The 17,375-nt window shown below is 62.1% G+C and overlaps 1 protein-coding gene across 4 annotated transcripts in view; it reads left to right on the top strand.

Moving 5' to 3' along the window:
• The window catches only part of BSN (bassoon presynaptic cytomatrix protein), a 78,486-nt gene that overhangs the window by 56,730 nt on the left and 4,381 nt on the right, over window positions 1–17,375 (top strand). For all 4 annotated transcript variants that reach the window (XM_044934384.2, XM_025272885.3, XM_044934385.2 and 1 more), the window contains 8 exons: window positions 365–853; window positions 1,295–7,924; window positions 10,074–12,159; window positions 12,469–13,259; window positions 13,387–13,486; window positions 14,012–14,143; window positions 14,400–14,453; window positions 14,825–14,917. In XM_044934384.2, coding sequence (XP_044790319.2) covers window positions 365–853; window positions 1,295–7,924; window positions 10,074–12,159; window positions 12,469–13,259; window positions 13,387–13,486; window positions 14,012–14,143; window positions 14,400–14,440 — 10,269 coding nt within the window. In that variant the 3' untranslated portion in view covers window positions 14,441–14,453; window positions 14,825–14,917. The remainder of the gene's footprint in view (window positions 1–364; window positions 854–1,294; window positions 7,925–10,073; window positions 12,160–12,468; window positions 13,260–13,386; window positions 13,487–14,011; window positions 14,144–14,399; window positions 14,454–14,824; window positions 14,918–17,375) is intronic.

The raw sequence follows: 17,375 nt of genomic DNA, 5'->3' as shown, positions 1-17,375 counted from the left end.
AACCTGGGGGGAGTCCCCAGCCCCCCTCTTCCCTAGACCATGTGCTGCTTTTGTAGCCTCCTCTCTCATACAGGTCCTCCTTTTCAGTCTAGTAAAAAGCTCCCTGTGGGGTAAGGAAGGGATCCTTCCTTGGGGTTTGTCTTTTTAACTCTGTACACATGCATCTAAAGGCTGGGGCCCTCTGTCATTGGGGACCAACAGACCCATCAGCCTTTTGCTCCTCATCAGTCCTTTCGCCTGTAGTGTCATGCTTTGGGAGTCTTTCTCCTCCTTATGTTTATAGAAATAGTCATGGAAGTCATCTTTAAGTACTTCAGTGTCTTTGTGATTTTCATCAAAACCCTCCTCTCTCGTTTCCTTACAGAAAACTGAGTGGCTCTGTCTGAACTGCCAAACTAAGCGGCTTCTCGAGGGCAGCCTGGGAGAGCCGACGCCCCTGCCGCTGCCCACCTCACAGCAGCCCCCTGTGGTGGCCCCTCACCGTACAGCTGGAACAGCCCCTCCAAAGCAGAAAGGGCCACAGGGGCTGGGCCAGCCATCAGGCCCCCCGCCTGCCAAGGCCACCCCCCTGCCCACCAAGGCCAGTCCCCTGCCCACTAAGGCCAGTCCCCTGCCCACCAAGGCCAGTCCCCAGGCCAAGCCCTCTAGGGCTTCTGAACCCAGCAGAACCCCGAGCAGTGCCCAGGAAAAGAAGATAGGAGTCCCAGCTAAAGCCGAGCCTGTGCCGAAGCCCCCTCCAGAGACCACCCTGCCCCCTGGGACTCCTAAGGCAAAGGCTGGGGTGCGGAGGACCGAACCCACCACCCCCATCACCAAGGCTGTTCCAGAAGCCCCCAAGGGTGGGGAGACAGAGGTCAGTCATCATTCCCAGGGGTCCTGGCTTTCAGGCAGGGGAGTGTGGAGAAGGGTTTAGCTCCCTGCGGGACTGGGATATGGACCTGAGACGGCCCTTTGGGCCAGAGAGGACAGCAGGGCCGCCTTGCTGAGGCATGGTGGGCCTGGAGCCTGTGGGTTCTAGGCTGATCTGTGTTTGATGCCTTTTTAGATGCTTTGTTGCATTTTTGCTACCATTAGATCTAGTAACACTTCTCTTTGAGAACCTAGGGATGCTTGTGGTTTGACATGGAACCTGTGAGTTATGCAAGCCCAGAGCAATGGAGTGGGTGGTGGGCCCTGATTCCCCCAGGAGTGGAGGCACCCCCTCCCTAGGGCCCCGGGGGTTGACAGAGAGGCTGGGGCTCCCCCAGGAGCCATCTGCTATTGGCAGTCAGCATCTGCTTCTTGCCCGCTGTAGGAGCCTGGGGGCAAGCCTTACTCTCAGGACCTGTCTCGGAGCCCACAGAGCCTCAGCGACACAGGCTATTCCTCTGATGGCATCTCCAGCTCGCAGAGCGAGATCACTGGTGTTGTGCGGCAGGAGGTGGAGCAGCTGGACAGTGCCGGGGTGACGGGGCCCCGCCCACCCAGCCCCTCGGAGCTCCACAAGGTGGGGAGCAGCATGCGGCCTTCGCTGGAGGCCCAGGGCCCGGCGCCCAGTGGCGAGCGGAGCAGGCCGCCGAGCGGCAGTGCTGAGGGGCAGAAGCGGAGGCCCCGCTCTTTGTCCATCATGCCCGAGGCCTTCAACTCCGACGAGGAGCTGGAGGAGATCCTGGAGGAGGAAGAAGACTCCACAGAGTGGGGGCGCCAGGGGGAGCAGCAGGATGCAGCAGAGTCCTCCGACGACTTCGGGAGCCAGCTGAGGCACGACTATGTGGAGGACAGCAGTGAAGGTGGCCTGTCCCCCCTCCCGCCCCAGCCCCCGGCCCGGGCGGCAGACCTGACCGATGAGGAGTTCATGCGGCGGCAGATCCTGGAGATGAGCGCGGAGGAAGACAACCTGGAGGAGGACGAGGCCGCCCCCGCCAAACACGCCTCCCAGAAGGGTGGCCCCCGGCCCCGGCCCGAGCCCAGCCAAGAGCCAGGAGCACTGCCCAAGAGGCGCCTGCCCCACAACGCCACCACGGGCTACGAGGAGCTGCTGTCCGAGGGAGGCCCTGCGGAGGACGTGGACGACACTGCTGGGGCCCTGCAGGGTGGGCTCCGCCGCTTCAAGACCATCGAGCTCAATAGCACGGGCAGCTACGGCCATGAGCTGGACATGGGCCCAGGCCCCGACCCCAGCCTGGACCGGGAGCCCGAGCTGGAGATGGAGAGCCTGACGGGCTCGCCGGAGGACCGCTCCCGTGGGGAGCACTCATCCACGCTGCCGGCCTCCACGCCCAGCTACACGTCGGGCACCTCGCCCACTTCCCTGTCCTCGCTGGAGGAGGACAGCGACAGCAGCCCCAGCCGCCGGCAGCGGCTGGAGGAGGCCAAGCAGCAGCGCAAGGCCCGGCACCGCTCGCATGGGCCCCTGCTGCCCACCATCGAGGACTCCTCGGAGGAGGAGGAGCTGCGGGAGGAGGAGGAGCTGCTGCGGGAGCAGGAGAAGATGCGGGAGGTGGAGCAGCAGCGCATCCGCAGCACGGCCCGCAAGACCCGGCGGGACAAGGAGGAGCTGCGGGCCCAGCGGCGGCGCGAGCGCTCCAAGACCCCGCCCAGCAACCTGTCGCCCATCGAGGATGCCTCGCCCACGGAGGAGCTGAGGCAGGCGGCTGAGATGGAGGAGCTCCATCGCTCCTCCTGCTCCGAGTACTCGCCTTCACCTTCCCTCGACTCGGAGGCCGAGGCCCCGGAGGGGGGCCCCGGCCGGCTCTACAAGTCGGGCAGCGAGTACAACCTGCCCACCTTCATGTCCCTCTACTCTCCAACCGAGACTCCCTCGGGCAGCGCCACAACCCCCAGCTCCGGCCGGCCCCTCAAGAGCGCTGAGGAGGCCTATGAGGAGATGATGCGGAAGGCCGAGCTGCTTCAGCGGCAACAGGGCCAGGCGGCAGGGGGCCGCGGGCCCCACAGTAGTCCCTCTCAGCCCACAGCTCCCCGGGCTCAGGGTTCCTTTGAATACCAGGACAGCCCAGACCGCGACTACAGTGGGGTTGCTCAGCCAGCCGCGGAGGGCACGCCAGCCGGCCTGGGAGCAGCCGTGTACCAGGAGATCCTCCAGACGTCCCAGAGCATCGCCCGAATGCACCAGGCCTCCTCGCGGGACCTGGCCTTTGCTGAGGACAAGAAGAAGGAGAAGCAGTTTCTGAATGCTGAGAGCGCGTACATGGACCCGATGAAACAGAATGGCGGCCCACTCACCCCTGGTACCAGTCCCACCCAGCTTGCTGCCCCCGTGTCTTTCGCCACCTCCACCACCTCAGACAGCAGCGGGGGCCGAGTCATCCCTGATGTCCGTGTGACTCAGCATTTTGCAAAAGAGCCTCAGGACCCCGTCAAGCTGCACAGCACTCCTGCCTCCCCCATCTCCACCTCCAAGGAAGTAGGCATAGGCTTTGCCCAGGGCCTCGGGGCCTCGGCCTCCATGGCGGTGACCCCTGGTCCGGCTGGCCTGCCACGAGGGTACATGGCTCCGACTTCCCCAGCAGGCTCGGAGCGTAGCCCTTCACCCTCTTTTGCTGGCCATGGCTATGGACAGAGCCCGGCCACTGCAAACTATGGGTCTCAAACTGAGGAGCTACCCCAGGCCCCCCGTGGCCCAGCTGTCAGTGGGCGGGCTACCAAAGAGAAGCCCCTGGGCATGAGTGAGGGTGAGAGTGGCCCCCCACAGACCTCCCGGGGATATCCCTACTTTGCGGGCTCCAGCCCCCCTCTTTCTCCATCTTCTCCCTCTGAGAGTCCCACATTCTCCCCTGGCAAGCTGGGCCCAAGGGCCACCGCAGAGTTCTCTACACAAACGCCAAGCCCGACCCCTGCCTCGGACACACCACGGAGCCCTGGTGCCCCTGCACCGACACCCACGGTAGCTCAGGGCACACAAACGCCACATCGACCCAGCACGCCTCACCTGGTATGGCAGCAATCCTCTCAGGATGCCCCGTTCATGGTTATCACCCTGGCATCAGATGCCTCCAGCCAGACCAAGATGGTCCATGCCAGTGCCTCCACTTCCCCAGTGTGCTCACCTGTTGACACCCAGCCCATCACCCACAGCTACAGCCAGACAACACCTCCAAGTGGGTCTCAGCCCCCCGAGCTGCCTGGGCCCCCTGGCTTCCCGCGGGCACCCAGCGCTGGTGCAGATGGGCCCCTGGCAGTGTATGGCTGGGGCGCCCTGCCTGCCGAGAACATCTCCTTGTGCCGGATCTCCTCCGTCCCTGGAACGTCTAGGGTTGAGCCTGGCCCCAGACCCCCAGGCAGTGCCGTGGTAGACCTTCGCACTGCCGTCAAGCCCACGCCCATCATCCTCACCGACCAGGGCATGGACCTGACCTCTCTGGCCGTGGAAGCGAGGAAGTATGGCCTGGCTCTAGATCCAATCCCAGGACGCCAGTCAACCGCTGTGCAGCCTCTGGTGATCAACCTCAATGCTCAGGAGCAGACACATGCCTTCCTCAGCACCGCCACCACCGTGAGCATCACCATGGCCTCCTCTGTGCTCATGGCTCAGCAGAAGCAGCCTGTGGTCTATGGAGACCCCTTCCAGAGCCGGCTTGACTTTGGCCAGGGTGCAGGGAGCCCAGTGTGCCTGGCCCAGGTCAAGCAGGTAGAGCAGGCCGTCCAGACCACGCCGTATCGTGGTGGGCCTCGGGGAAGACCCCGGGAGACTAAGTTTGCCAGGTATAACCTGTCCAACCAGGTAGCACCTCTGGCCAGAAGGGACGTTTTGATCACTCAGGTGGGCCCGTCCCAGAGTGTTGGCCTCAAGTCGGGCCCAGTGCCAGAGCCCGGTACCGAACCCCATCGGGCCGCCCCTACAGAGCTGCGGTCACACGCCCTGCCAGGCACCAGGAAGCCGCACACGGTGGTGGTGCAGGTGGGCGAAGGTGCAGCAGGCACCGTGAGCACACTGCTCCCAGAGGAGCCGGCAGGGGCCCTGGACCTCACGGGGATGAGGCCAGAGAGCCAGCTGGCATGCTGCGACATGGTCTACAAGTTCCCGTTTGGCAGCAGCTGCACGGGCAGCTTCCGTGCCGCCCCAAGCGCACCTGAGAGAAGTGTGGCAGAAGTTGCCCCAGCTGGCCAAAGCAGCGGCCCCTTCTACAGTCCCCGGGACCCGGAACCTCCCGAGCCCCCCACCTACCGGGCACAGGTGATCGGGGGACCCGGCCCCCACGAAGAGCAGAGGCCCTACCCACAGGGCCTCCCTGGCAGGCTGTACTCCTCTATGTCTGACACCAATCTGGCTGAGGCCGGCCTCAACTATCATGCCCACAGGTTTGGGCAGCTCTTCCAGGGCCCAGGGCGAGACTCGGCCATGGACCTCAGCTCCCTGAAGCACTCCTACAGCCTGGGCTTTGCAGATGGCCGCTACCTTGGGCAGGGCTTGCAGTACGGTTCATTCACTGACCTGCGTCACCCCACAGACCTTTTGACTCACCCGCTTCCCATGCGGCGCTACAGCTCAGTGTCAAACATCTACTCGGACCACAGGTATGGCCCACGGGGAGATGCAGCTGGCTTCCAGGAGGCCAGCCTGGCCCAGTACAGCGCCACCACAGCGCGTGAGATAAGCCGTATGTGTGCGGCCCTCAACTCCATGGACCAGTACGGAGGGAGGCATGGCAGCGGTGGTGGGGGCCCCGACCTCATGCAGTATCAGCCCCAGCCTGGGCTCAGTGCCCCACAGGGCCTGGCTCCCCTGAGACCTGGCCTCCTTGGGAACCCCACCTTCCCAGAGGGCCAGGGTAGTCCTGGAAACCTGGCCCAGTACCGGCCTACAGCCGGCCAGGCCGCAGCAGTCAGACAGCTGCTGCCATCCACAGCCACGGTGCGGGCGGCCGATGGCATGATCTACTCGACCATCAATACTCCAATTGCTGCAACACTGCCCATCACCACGCAGCCTGCCTCAGTCCTGCGACCCATGGTGCGTGGCGGCATGTACAGGCCTTACCCACCCGGTGGAGTCGCAGCCGTGCCGCTTGCCAGCCTGACGCGCATGCCTGTGATTGCTCCGCGCATACCTCTCGGGCCCACGGGGCTGTACCGATACCCTGTACCAAGTAGATTCCCCACCCCTGCCAGTGTTCCACCCACTGAGGGTCCTGTCTACCTGGGGAAGCCGGCTGCTGCCAAGGGCCCAGGGACTGGGGGGCCCCCCAGGCCAGAGCTGCCTGCCGGGGCTGCTCGGGAAGAACCTCTTTCCACAGCACCCCCTGCTGCTGCCAAGGAGACAGGAGCAGCCCCAGCCCTGGGGGCGGGCCAGAAGCCACTGGGAGAGGCCACTCCCGGCGGTGGCGGCGGGGCCCTGGGCCGGCCGGGGCTCGAGAAGGAGGATACCTTGCCGGAGGAGAGGCAGCGGAAGCAGCAGGAGCAGCTGCTGCAGCTGGAGCGAGAGCGGGTGGAGCTGGAAAAGCTGCGGCAGCTGCGGCTGCAGGAGGAGCTGGAGCGGGAGCGCGTGGAGTTGCAGCGGCACCGCGAGGAGGAGCAGCTGCTGGTGCAGCGGGAGCTGCAGGAGCTGCAGACCCTCAAGCATCACGTGCTGCAGCAGCAGCAGGAGGAGCGGCAGGCACAGTTCGCCCTGCAGCGGGAGCAGCTGGCCCAACAGCGCCTGCAGCTGGAGCAGATCCAGCAGCTGCAGCAGCAGCTGCAGCAGCAGCTGGAGGAACAGAAGCAGCGGCAGAAGCCGCCCTTCCCCATGGCCTGTGAGGCACCTGGCAGAGGGCCGCCCCCGGCTGCCCCAGAGATGGCCCAGAATGGCCAGTACTGGCCACCCCTGACCCATGCAGCCTTCATCGCCGTGCCCGAGGGGTCCGGGCAGCCGCGTGAGCCCATGCCGCACCGCGGTCTCCCCAGCTCTGCCTCAGACATGTCACTGCAGACGGAGGAGCTGTGGGAGGCGGGCCGCAGTGGTGGCCTCAAGAAGCGGCACTCCATGCCACGCCTGCGAGATGCGTGCGAGCCGGAGTCGGCGCCTGAGCCCTGCGGGGTCAGGAGGATCGCGGACAGCAGCGTGCAGACGGACGAGGAGGATGGAGAGGGCCGCTACCTTCTGACCCGACGGCGCCGGGCACGGCGGAGCACCGACTGCAGCGTGCAGACCGACGACGAGGACAGCGCCGAGTGGGAGCAGCCCGTGCGCCGCCGTCGGTCCCGTCTTTCCCGCCACTCAGACTCTGGCTCTGACAGCAAGCACGATGCCATGGCCTCTTCCTCCGCTGCTGCCCCCGCCACGAGGGCCACGAGCAGCGTGGGCATCCAGACCATCAGTGACTGCTCCGTGCAGACAGAGCCTGACCAGCTACCCCGAGTCTCTCCAGCCATCCACATCACAGCCGTCACCGACCCCAAGGTGGAGATCGTCAGGTACATATCGGCGCCCGAGAAGACTGGGCGCGGTGAGAGCCTGGCCTGCCAGACGGAGCCAGAGGGGCAAGCCCAGGGCGTGGCCGGGCCGCAGCTCATGGGGCCGACCGCCATCAGTCCCTACCTGCCTGGCATCCAGATCGTCACCCCAGGGCCCCTGGGCAGATTCGAAAAAAAGAAGCCGGATCCCCTGGAGATCGGATACCAGGCCCACCTGCCCCCGGAGTCCCTCTCTCAGCTCGTGAGCCGCCAGCCTCCCAAGTCCCCCCAGGTCCTCTACTCACCAGTCTCCCCTCTGTCCCCACACCGGCTCCTGGACACCTCCTTTGCTTCCAGTGAGAGGCTGAACAAGGCTCACGTGAGTCCCCAGAAGCACTTCACAGCTGACAGCGCTTTCCGCCAGCAGACGCTGCCGCGCCCCATGAAGACCCTGCAGCGCTCCCTGTCTGACCCTAAGCCCCTCAGCCCCACCGCCGAGGAGTCTGCCAAAGAGAGGTTCCCCCTCTACCAGCACCAGGGGGGACTGGGTAGCCAGGTATGGGCACCGGGGCTGGGCCAGGGTGGGACAGGGGTCTCAGCCTAGCCTGGGGGGCCCCACAGGGAGGGGCATTTCCTGGGGTGGGGGTGGAGTCACCTCCAGCTCCAGAGGCCCAGAGCTAGAAGTCGAGAGTCGGAGGCACATTGGGTCCATATCTGGTGGAGCCCACAGCCCAGCAAGGTGATCCTGGGCAAGACAAACTCACACTTGGGCCCCCGCGGCCATCCAGACCCTGCTGGAAACTTCAGCCCCTCCCTAGAGCTGCCTCTTCACGGCCCACAGCTGGCCTAGGCTCTGCCACTTCCTCCTTGTGGCCTCCTCAGCTCTCCCATCTGGCCTGTGCCCCTCCTAGTGCAAACCTCTTCTCTGGATTTTTCCTGGGAAAATGAGTAACATGGACCTGGCTGAGCTGCTTCCCAGTCCCCAGCTCCAGCCTGGCTCCCCTTGCCCCACACAAAGCCCCAGCCCCCTGAACTACCCTTCAGGGCCCATCCCTGTAGGTTGCAGTGTGCACTCCACCTGATCTTGTCCCGTGCCCACATCCAACCCTTAGCGAATCTGTTCACACACCTGTCTGCTCCCCTAGATAGCAGCTCCTTGTCTGTGACTTTAGTTGCCAGTGATGTCCTGGAACTGTGAGAGAGGGCCTGGCGTGTTGGGAAGATGGGGATGGCTAGGGCCTGACACCAAGGACTTTGACTGCCAGGCCAGGATGGGTGGGCTTTTCTCAAAGGCCCTTGAAGCTTCTGGATGTTTCAGGCAGGTGAGACAGGACGAGATGAGTATCTTAGGAAGCTTCCTGGGCAGAATGTGGGCAGGTGGACTGAAGGAACCGCCTGTACAGTGGCCCTGGGGAGAGCCTGCAGGAGCCAGAGGCGTTGTGAGGTATACTTCTGGGTAGGATGCAGAGAGGGGAGAGGTGAGGCCTCGATGGGTGGGGTTGTGGAGGAGAACCCTGGGGTATGCAGCCCAGAGGGGAGGGGGTGCGATACAGAGTCAGCGCTGGCAGGGAGGGCAGGGCAGAGAGGCGGGGGTCCTGCCTCCACACGAGGGTCAGCACAGAGGTCCCGTGCACTGGGCGCTCTACCGTGAGCACTCATGGCGTGTGATCAAAATGACAAGCGATGGACAACAGCGTGAGGAATTCAAAGAGGGAAATTCGTTCCATTCCCTCAAAGACCACCCTTCATCCTGAGGTTTAGGGACACATTAGCATTTCCTTTAGGACATGTGTTGAAAGCAGGTTGAGAGTTGCTTGGCAAGTCCAGTGTTAGTCCCCAGTGTATTTGGGGGATTTGGGTGGGCCATAAAACCCAGAGGCCAGGGAGCTAGAGACAGTTGGAGGGCAAAACTTCTGGCAGGGTGGACCTTGCGGCAACACAGAATGAGCAGGTGAGCAGGGCCCCACAAAGCGCACATTAGGGAGCCCCGACCAGGAAGCCAAGGAGCCAGAGATATGGCTGCAGAGGCCCTCGAGGGGTCTGGCAGCCTCAGAATGCAGGGGCTGACAGGGATGTGGAGGAAGCTGGGGCCAGGCGGAGAACATGGCCTGGCAGAGGGTGATATAGGGCTGCAGGAGGAGGAGACTGTGAACAGGCAGCTGAACTGCCTTTCACTTGAGAGAGGAGGAGGGCAGGAGGCAGAAAAGAGCCTGCAGCCCCTGATTTTGTCAGCACGCACCCCTGGCCACGACCCTCTAGGGAACCCGGTGGGCCCAGGACCCTCTCCACTCCTGTCCATGGCCCTCCGCTACCCTTGGTGCCTGCCAGCTGCTCAGACCCACACCCAGAGCCAAACTTGTACCCTCCTGCCCTCAGTACACTCAGTGGGAGGCAGAAGGTGCTAAGCCCACTGGAGATGAGCAGGGGTTCTCAGAGCCGCTGGGGGTCAGGCCAGTACTGGGCATCAGCAAGAGGGGCCTCTGCTCCTTCCTCCCCTCCCACTGCCCTGAGCTCTGGGAAGGAAAAGGCCCATAAGACAATCACAGGTCCTCCTTCCAAGGCCATTGGGTGGGCAGGGCAGGCCTCGAGGCTGCCTGGAGAACCAGGGCGCTGACCCCGGCTAGGCCAGGCCTCTTCTACCCCGTGCCCCAGCAAGCCACCCACACCTTGGGTCTCAGTGCTGCCCGCCCTTCCCTCTGTCTCAGGTGTCGGCGCCGCCGCCCAACGGCCTGGTCCGCAAGGTGAAGCGGACACTGCCCAGCCCCCCTCCAGAGGAGGCTCACCTGCCCCTGGCTGGCCAGGCTGCTCCCCCACAGCTGTATGCAGCCAGCCTGCTGCAGCGCGGGCTGGTGGGGCCTGCTGCTGTCCCCGCCACCAAGGCCAGCCTGCTCCGGGAGCTTGACCGGGACCTACGGCTGGTGGAGCATGAGTCCACCAAGCTGCGCAAGAAGCAGGCGGAGCTGGACGAGGAGGAGAAAGAGATCGACGCCAAGCTCAAGTACCTGGAGCTGGGCATCACCCAGCGCAAAGAGTCTCTGGCCAAAGACCGGGGTGGCCGGGACTACCCACCTTTGCGTGGTCTCAGCGAGCATCGTGACTACCTGTCGGACAGTGAGCTCAACCAGCTGCGGCTCCAGGGCTGTGCCACCCCGGCTGGGCAGTACGCGGAGTTCCCTGTCACTGCCGCCGCCCCTGCTACTCCCTCCGGCTCTGCTGCTTTCCAGCCTCCCCGGTTCCCACCTCCAGCGCCACTGTACCCTGCAGGCAGCACTGGGCCAACTCAGAACGGATTCGCAGCCCACCAGGCACCCACCTACCCTGGTCCCAGCACATACCCAGCACCTGCTTTTCCTCCTGGCACCAGTTACCCCGCTGAGCCTGGCCTTCCCAGCCAGCAAGCGTTCCATCCCCCGGGCCATTATACAGCCCAGACGCCCCTGCCAACCACACAGACCACCCTTTTCCCAGCCCTGGCTGACAGCCGTGCCCCCCACCAGAAGCCGCGCCAGACATCACTGGCCGACTTGGAGCAGAAAGTGCCCACTAACTACGAGGTGATCGCCAGCCCCGTCGTGGCCATGTCTTCAGCCCCATCGGAAACCAGCTACAGCGGCTCTGGCCCCGCCGCCAGCAGCAGCTACGAACAGGGCAAGGCTCCCGAGCTGCCGCGGGCCAGTGACCGCGGCGGTGTGAGCCTGAGCCCAGCCCCCATCTACTCCTCTGACTCACACTACACCAGCCTAGAGCAGACTGTCCCCCGGAACTATGTGATGATTGATGACATCAGTGAACTGACCAAGGACAGCACCTCCACTGCCCCCGAGAGCCAGCGACTGGAGCCCCTGGGGCCAAGCAGCAGTGGGCGTCCAGTGAAAGAGCCAGGAGAACCAGGGGTCCTTGAGGGGTCCGCACTGCCCTGCTGCTATACCAGAGGGGAGGAAGAATCCGAGGAAGACTCTTACGAGCCCCGTGGTAAGAGTGGCCACCACCGGGGTGTGGAGAGCAACGGCCGAGCAGCCAGCACGCACTATTACAGCGACAGTGACTACAGACACGGCACTCGAGCGGACAAGTATAGCCCAGGCCCTGCGGGGCCCAAGCACCCCTCTAAGAGCCTGGCCCCAGCTGCCGTCCCCTCGAAGCGCAGCAAGCACCGGAAGCAGGGAATGGAGCAAAAGATCTCCAAGTTCTCACCTATCGAAGAGGCCAAGGATGTGGAGTCAGACCTGGCTTCCTACCCCTCCTCTGCAGTCAGCAGTAGCCTGGCTTCACGGGGAAGGAAGTTCCAGGACGAAATCACCTATGGGCTCAAGAAGAACGTGTATGAGCAACAGCGGTATTACGGGGTGTCCAGCCGGGACCCAGCGGAGGAGGATGACCGCACGTATGGTGGGAGCAGCAGGTCCCGGGGGGCACCTGCATACAGCGGGGAGAAGCTGTCCAGCCATGACTTCGGGGGCCGGGCCAAGGGATATGAGCGGGAACGGGAGGCTGTGGAGCGACTTCAAAAAGCGGGCCCCAAGCCCTCATCTCTGAGCATGGCCCACGGCCGGACCCGGCCCCCCATGCGGAGCCAGGCCTCTGAAGAGGAGAGCCCTGTCAGCCCCTTGGGGCGGCCCCGCCCTGCTGGGGGCCCCCTTCCCCCCGGGGACACCTGCCCACCATTCTGCTCCAGCCACTCCATGCCTGACGTCCAGGAGCACGTCAAGGAGGGACCACGGTCCCACTCATATAAGCGTGACGAGGGCTACATCCTGGATGATTCCCACTGCGTAGTTTCCGACAGCGAAGGTAATGGCAGCTGGGGGTGATGTCTGCGGATGCTCAGCACCTGGGGGGCCTTGCCTACCCGTGGGGTCCTGAGCCCTGAGGTGTCCCAGTGGGGCCGGGCCTGGTGCCTCACCTGGTGGGCCCTGCTGCTGGCTGCCCTTCCTCCTGCTCCGCCTGTACCCTGGCCCCAGCGGTGGGGGGGGGGCTGGGGGCCTGGCGTTAACGCTTGTGGCTGTGGCGCCCACTCTGTTTTCCTTGCATGGCTTCAGCTGGGCCAGCCCCCTGCGGCCAGCCCGGGGGTTGACCGTGTTCTGTTTTTGGTCTCTGAAGCGTATCACCTGGGCCAGGAGGAGACAGACTGGTTTGATAAGCCCCGGGATGCCCGCTCTGACCGGTTCAGGCACCATGGGGGCCACGCAGTCTCCTCCTCCTCCCAGAAGCGAGGCCCTGCCAGGCACGGCTACCACGACTACGATGAGCCCCCCGAGGAGGGCCTGTGGCCACACGATGAGGGTGGCCCTGGCCGCCATGCCTCAGCCAAGGAACACCGACACCACGGTGACCACGGGCGGCACTCAGGCCGCCACGCCGGCGAGGAGCCGAGCCGACGGGCTGCCAAACCACATGTTCGGGACGTGGGTCGCCATGAGGCCCGGCCTCACCCGCAGCCCAGCCCTGCCCCGGCCATGCAGAAGAAAGGTCAGCCTGGGTACCCCAGCTCCGCCGAATACTCACAGCCATCCCGTGCCCCATCAGCATACCATCACTCTTCCGAGAGCAAGAAGGGCTCCCGACAGGCCCACCCTGGGCCCGCGGCGCTGCAGCCAAAGCTAGAATCCCAACCGCAGCCGCAAGGCCGGCAGGCAGCCCCAGGGCCACAGCCGTCCCCGCCGCCGCCATCCAGGCAGATGCCCTCGGCAACAGCGTCGCGCCAGCCACAGACACAGCCGCAGCCACAGCAAAGTCTTGGGCTGCAGCCTCTGCAGCAGGCCCCATCGCAGGCGCGGCTGCAGCAGCAGGGCCAGCCAGCTGCCCGGGGTCCAGCCTCTGCTACCAGCCAGTCAGCAGGGAAGCCTCAGGCAGGCCCCCCGACAGCCACAGGCCCCCAGCCATCAGGACCAGTAAGTAGGGCTCCAGCATACGGATCCCCTGCAGGGTGGATGCTGGGACTGCAGCTTGGACGGGCCCTGGGTTCCAGGCTGGGCAGAGTGGATGGACAGTAGCTCAGCTGTGTTGTGTGTTTTGCAGCCACGGGCAGAGCAGGCGAACAGCTCTAAAGGGACAGCCAAAGCGCCCCAGCAGGGGAGGCCTCCTCAGGCCCAGCCACCACCAGGACCTGGCCCTGCAGGTGAGCCTGCCTTTGGGCACCCTTGGCTATCACCCAGAGTACCTGGGCTGCCTTCTTCCTATGCTGACCGGGACCCTGAGCTTCCCCACACTGCGTGCCGTCACTGGTTCCTGAGAAGTGCCCAGTGCAGCACTGCAGGCGTCCCCAGCAGAAACGAGCCTGGGGTTAGAATTAGCCAATGGGTCACCAGCACGGGGGACTTAGGGCCCAGGCAGCTCCGAATGGAGAGCCTGGAAGGGGCTGGTGAGCACAGTGCCACGACCTAGCTCCTTATTTTCCTTCCTCCCTCCTCCCTTTTTTTTTCTGCCTTTGCCTTCCTTGCTCCTTCTTTATCGTCCTCAACTTCTTTCTTTTTTCTGCTTCTTCACACCTCTTTTCTTCCTGTTCTTACCTTTCTCTCTTGATTTCTCTGTCATCCTCCTCACCTTTCATTGCACAGGGCACCTGTGTTGCCATTACTTGCCTGCTCAGACTCTGAAGAGCCAGTCCAGGCACGGCTCATGATGGTGGTTCCTTTCCCCGTAGGCGTGAAGGCTGGAGCCAAGCCTGGAGGGACCCCAGGGGCTCCTGCCAGCCAGCCAGGTGCCGAAGGGGAGAGCGTGCTCTCCAAGATCCTCCCCGGTGGGGCCGCGGAGCAGGCTGGCAAGCTGACAGAAGGTAATCAGTGCCTATGGCCAGGTCCGTGGTGGGCAGTGCTCACGGGCCCTACCGTTGCAGAGTTTGGGTCTGGGGAATGGTTCCGGGCTGGGCCACCCGGGCACGGGCCAGCCCAAGGGCGCACCTGCTGCTGCCTAGTTATTCTTAAGGCAGTCCCTGCCCCTCAGGCCAAGCTTGGCTTTGCACCAAATGGCCTTGACTAGGAGGGAGCCTTGCCTACTTTCCTGACACCTCTCTCCTTTCTCCTGTGTCACAGCTGTGTCTGCTTTTGGTAAAAAATTCTCCTCCTTCTGGTGACCATGCCCTCAGGGTGAGTATAAGCCTCCTGTACCCACCTTCCCCTGGGAAAGGCCTGAGGCACTGGACGTGGGGGAGGACTTCTGGGAGGAGCATGGTCTTCAGTGATGCTGAAGCATTCACTTCAGGAGCGGGTGATGTGGTCAGAGCTGCAGTGAGTGTAGGAGGAGGAAAGGGAGGAGGGGCCCTCTGCACAGAGGGCCCAACGTGGGGCCTATACAGTAGAGATCCCCAGCTAAGGGAAGCCAGGGCCAGCTTCCCTTTGTCCTTTTCCAGCACCCCCAGCCCCTGACAGGGTTCTGAGAGCTACGCGTTGACAGTAGGTTGTAGGGGGTTCCACAGGGGTGCAGCTCCTCCCAGCCCTCCCTTGTGTATACTCCACAGGCTCTTGAAGAAATGAAGGGAGATGATATCATTGCTGTGGAAAAATCTCTGGAGCCAGAGGCCTGGGCGCAGCTCTGGACTCTGCGTATAACAGTGAGTATCAGGACCAGGCTGGGCTTGGCGGAGGAGGAGGTGAAGGGCCCAGGCCGCCGACCCAGCTTCTGCAAATGTGAACTAGGAGGGGCCTACGGGAGCTTCCTTCAGCTGGGACAGGCCCAGCAGCTACCTGGAGGCAGAAACAACTGAGCTGGCTGAGATGACTCAGGTAGTAACCTCAGGAAAGGGCCGGGCAGAACCAACTGTGCCCCACAACTGGGGCTCCATACACTGGGCACTGATTCCAGAGCCCTGTCTCTGAGGCCTAGTGCTGGTCACTTTGTTCCAGACGTTCAGAGGAAGCTGGAGTCCCCAAACCCTGTAGAGTTAGCAGCCCTCAGTGTGATGTCAAAATAAAATTGACCTCACAGTTGCAAGAGGAACATGAAGAATGAGCGGAGAGGTGGATGGGAAAGGAACAGAGAGTCGGTAGGACACCGACGGGAGTCTCAGCTCCAGACCAGGTCAGCCCAGGAAGAGAGCAGAAGGGCCTCAGGAGGGGGGCCCTGGCTCTTGCTGGGCTGTGGTGATCAAAGCAGGATCAGAAGCCTGGACCTAGAGCCTTCTCTGGCCCTGGCCTTGCCTCTGGGCAGGCAAGAGGAAGTGGTACCTCCTGCAGGATGGTGGGTAGGGTAGGTTGGCTGTCTGCGTTGCTCTGTGCAAAACCAGGGACTACCTCCTCGCATTCCATAGCCTTAGGGTCCTCTTCCTATCCCTCCTTTGCCACTTCTGCTGCTAAAAGTACAGAGGTATGGGTGCTTCTCATGGTGGGCAGGCATGTGTGTGGCAGGGCCAGGCGCTCAACAGTCAAATCACAAGGGAGCCCTGGGACCAGCCGGGGCCTTTGCCCAGGCCTGGCCTGCTTGTAGGAAGGAGTGAGATCGAAAAGGTCACCTGTCTCTGGAGGACCAGTGGGGAGACTGGAAAGGTCCAGTTCCCATCCATTTATTCATTTATTCAGTAAGTGTTTGTCAGGTACAAGTAGATGCTGGGCCCTGTTCTGAAGAGTGCTGAGGATCCAACAGAGAACAGGACTGGGTCCCTGCCCTCTGAAGCTGGCAGCCCGTTAAGAGGGGCAGAGAAGAAATAAGTTAAAAAAAAATAAGATGAGAAGGTAATTTCTGGGATATCCCTGGAGGTCCAGTGGTTAAGACTCTGCACTTCTAATGCAGGGGTGCATGTTCGATCCCTGGTCAAGGAACTAAGATCCCACATGCCACAGAGCATGGCCAAAAATGTTAAATAAAATGAAATTGAGTCCTTAAGTAAAAAGAAAATATTTTTAAAAATGAGAAGCATATGAATCTATAAAAAAAGTCTTTAAAAAAAAAAAGGAATTTCTGAAAGTTTTAAGTGTTCTAAAGGCAGTTATGGCTCAGAGGGGTCTACTGTAGAGAAGGTGGTCAGTAACAGGTAAGGCTCAAGCAGGGAGAAGAGGCTGCTGTGGAATGTGCCCAGGTGAGGGAACGGCACCTGCAGAGCCTCCAATGAGACAGACTTCAGGGACAGACAGAAGGCCAGCACAATCAGAGCCAAGGAGGAGGGGAGAGATGTCCAAGGGTATAGTCGGAGGAGCCAGCTGGGCTGGGCTTTGCAGGCCAAAGTGGAGAGCCCAGAAGTCGTTCCAAGGAGACTAGTCACAGCACAGCACTCCAGTGTTCATCCCACCTTCACCCCTAGGGCAGCAGACTCCCTGCCACCTTGCCGCTCCACCACATGTTTTCTCTGAGTTGCCCTGGAACAGAGGTGAAATGGCAATTTGTGTTGAAGGGAGGGGAGGTAGGGGCAGCTCGGGACCAGGCCCATGGCAGGATCTGCCTCGGGTGTAGGGCCAGGGCTGTGTCACTGGGGAGCAAAGGAGCCACTGGCGTGGCTTCGGCCCACGTTCTGCCCCGTGATGCGCATGGGCCACTGGAGCCACTGACTGTGGACTTCAAGGAGTCTCCCTCAAGGTCTGGCATCCAGCTGATTGGGCCAAGCAGTCAGCACTGCTGTGAGTGTCCGTCTCCTGGTGCCTTTTGTGGAGATTTCAGAAGTGGGCTGGGAGAGGCTCGTCATTTTAAACAAAACCCCATCTCCCTCATTCCTTTTAAAAAAATTTTTTTTAAATAAGTTTATTTGCTTCAAGGTTTACAAATAACACAGGTGCACCTTGTATTTAAAATTGCCATTATAGATGAGAGCATACATGCAGAGTCATTTTTGTTTGAGTAATATTTTTGATGTAATAGATTTTAAGATGTGGTGAGGGAGGGATCTGACAGAGATGAATGTGCCAAGCAAAACCACAACTGTGTATCTTTTAAAGCACATAATGGCTCTAAGTACCATGTTGTTAAGGATTCTCATGAAGTGCCATAGACTGTACATCAAATCAGTATTATTTGTTCAGTATTATTGTTTTCAGAGCCACATTTTGTTGCTTATTTGCTAGTATTAATCAGTCAAAGGGCAC

The sequence above is a fragment of the Bubalus bubalis genome, chromosome 21 (assembly GCF_019923935.1).
Source record: "Bubalus bubalis isolate 160015118507 breed Murrah chromosome 21, NDDB_SH_1, whole genome shotgun sequence".
Classification (NCBI taxonomy): Eukaryota; Metazoa; Chordata; class Mammalia; order Artiodactyla; family Bovidae; genus Bubalus; species Bubalus bubalis.
The sequence above is the reverse complement of the archived record's forward strand: the minus strand, read 5'-3'. Positions and strand labels throughout refer to the sequence as shown.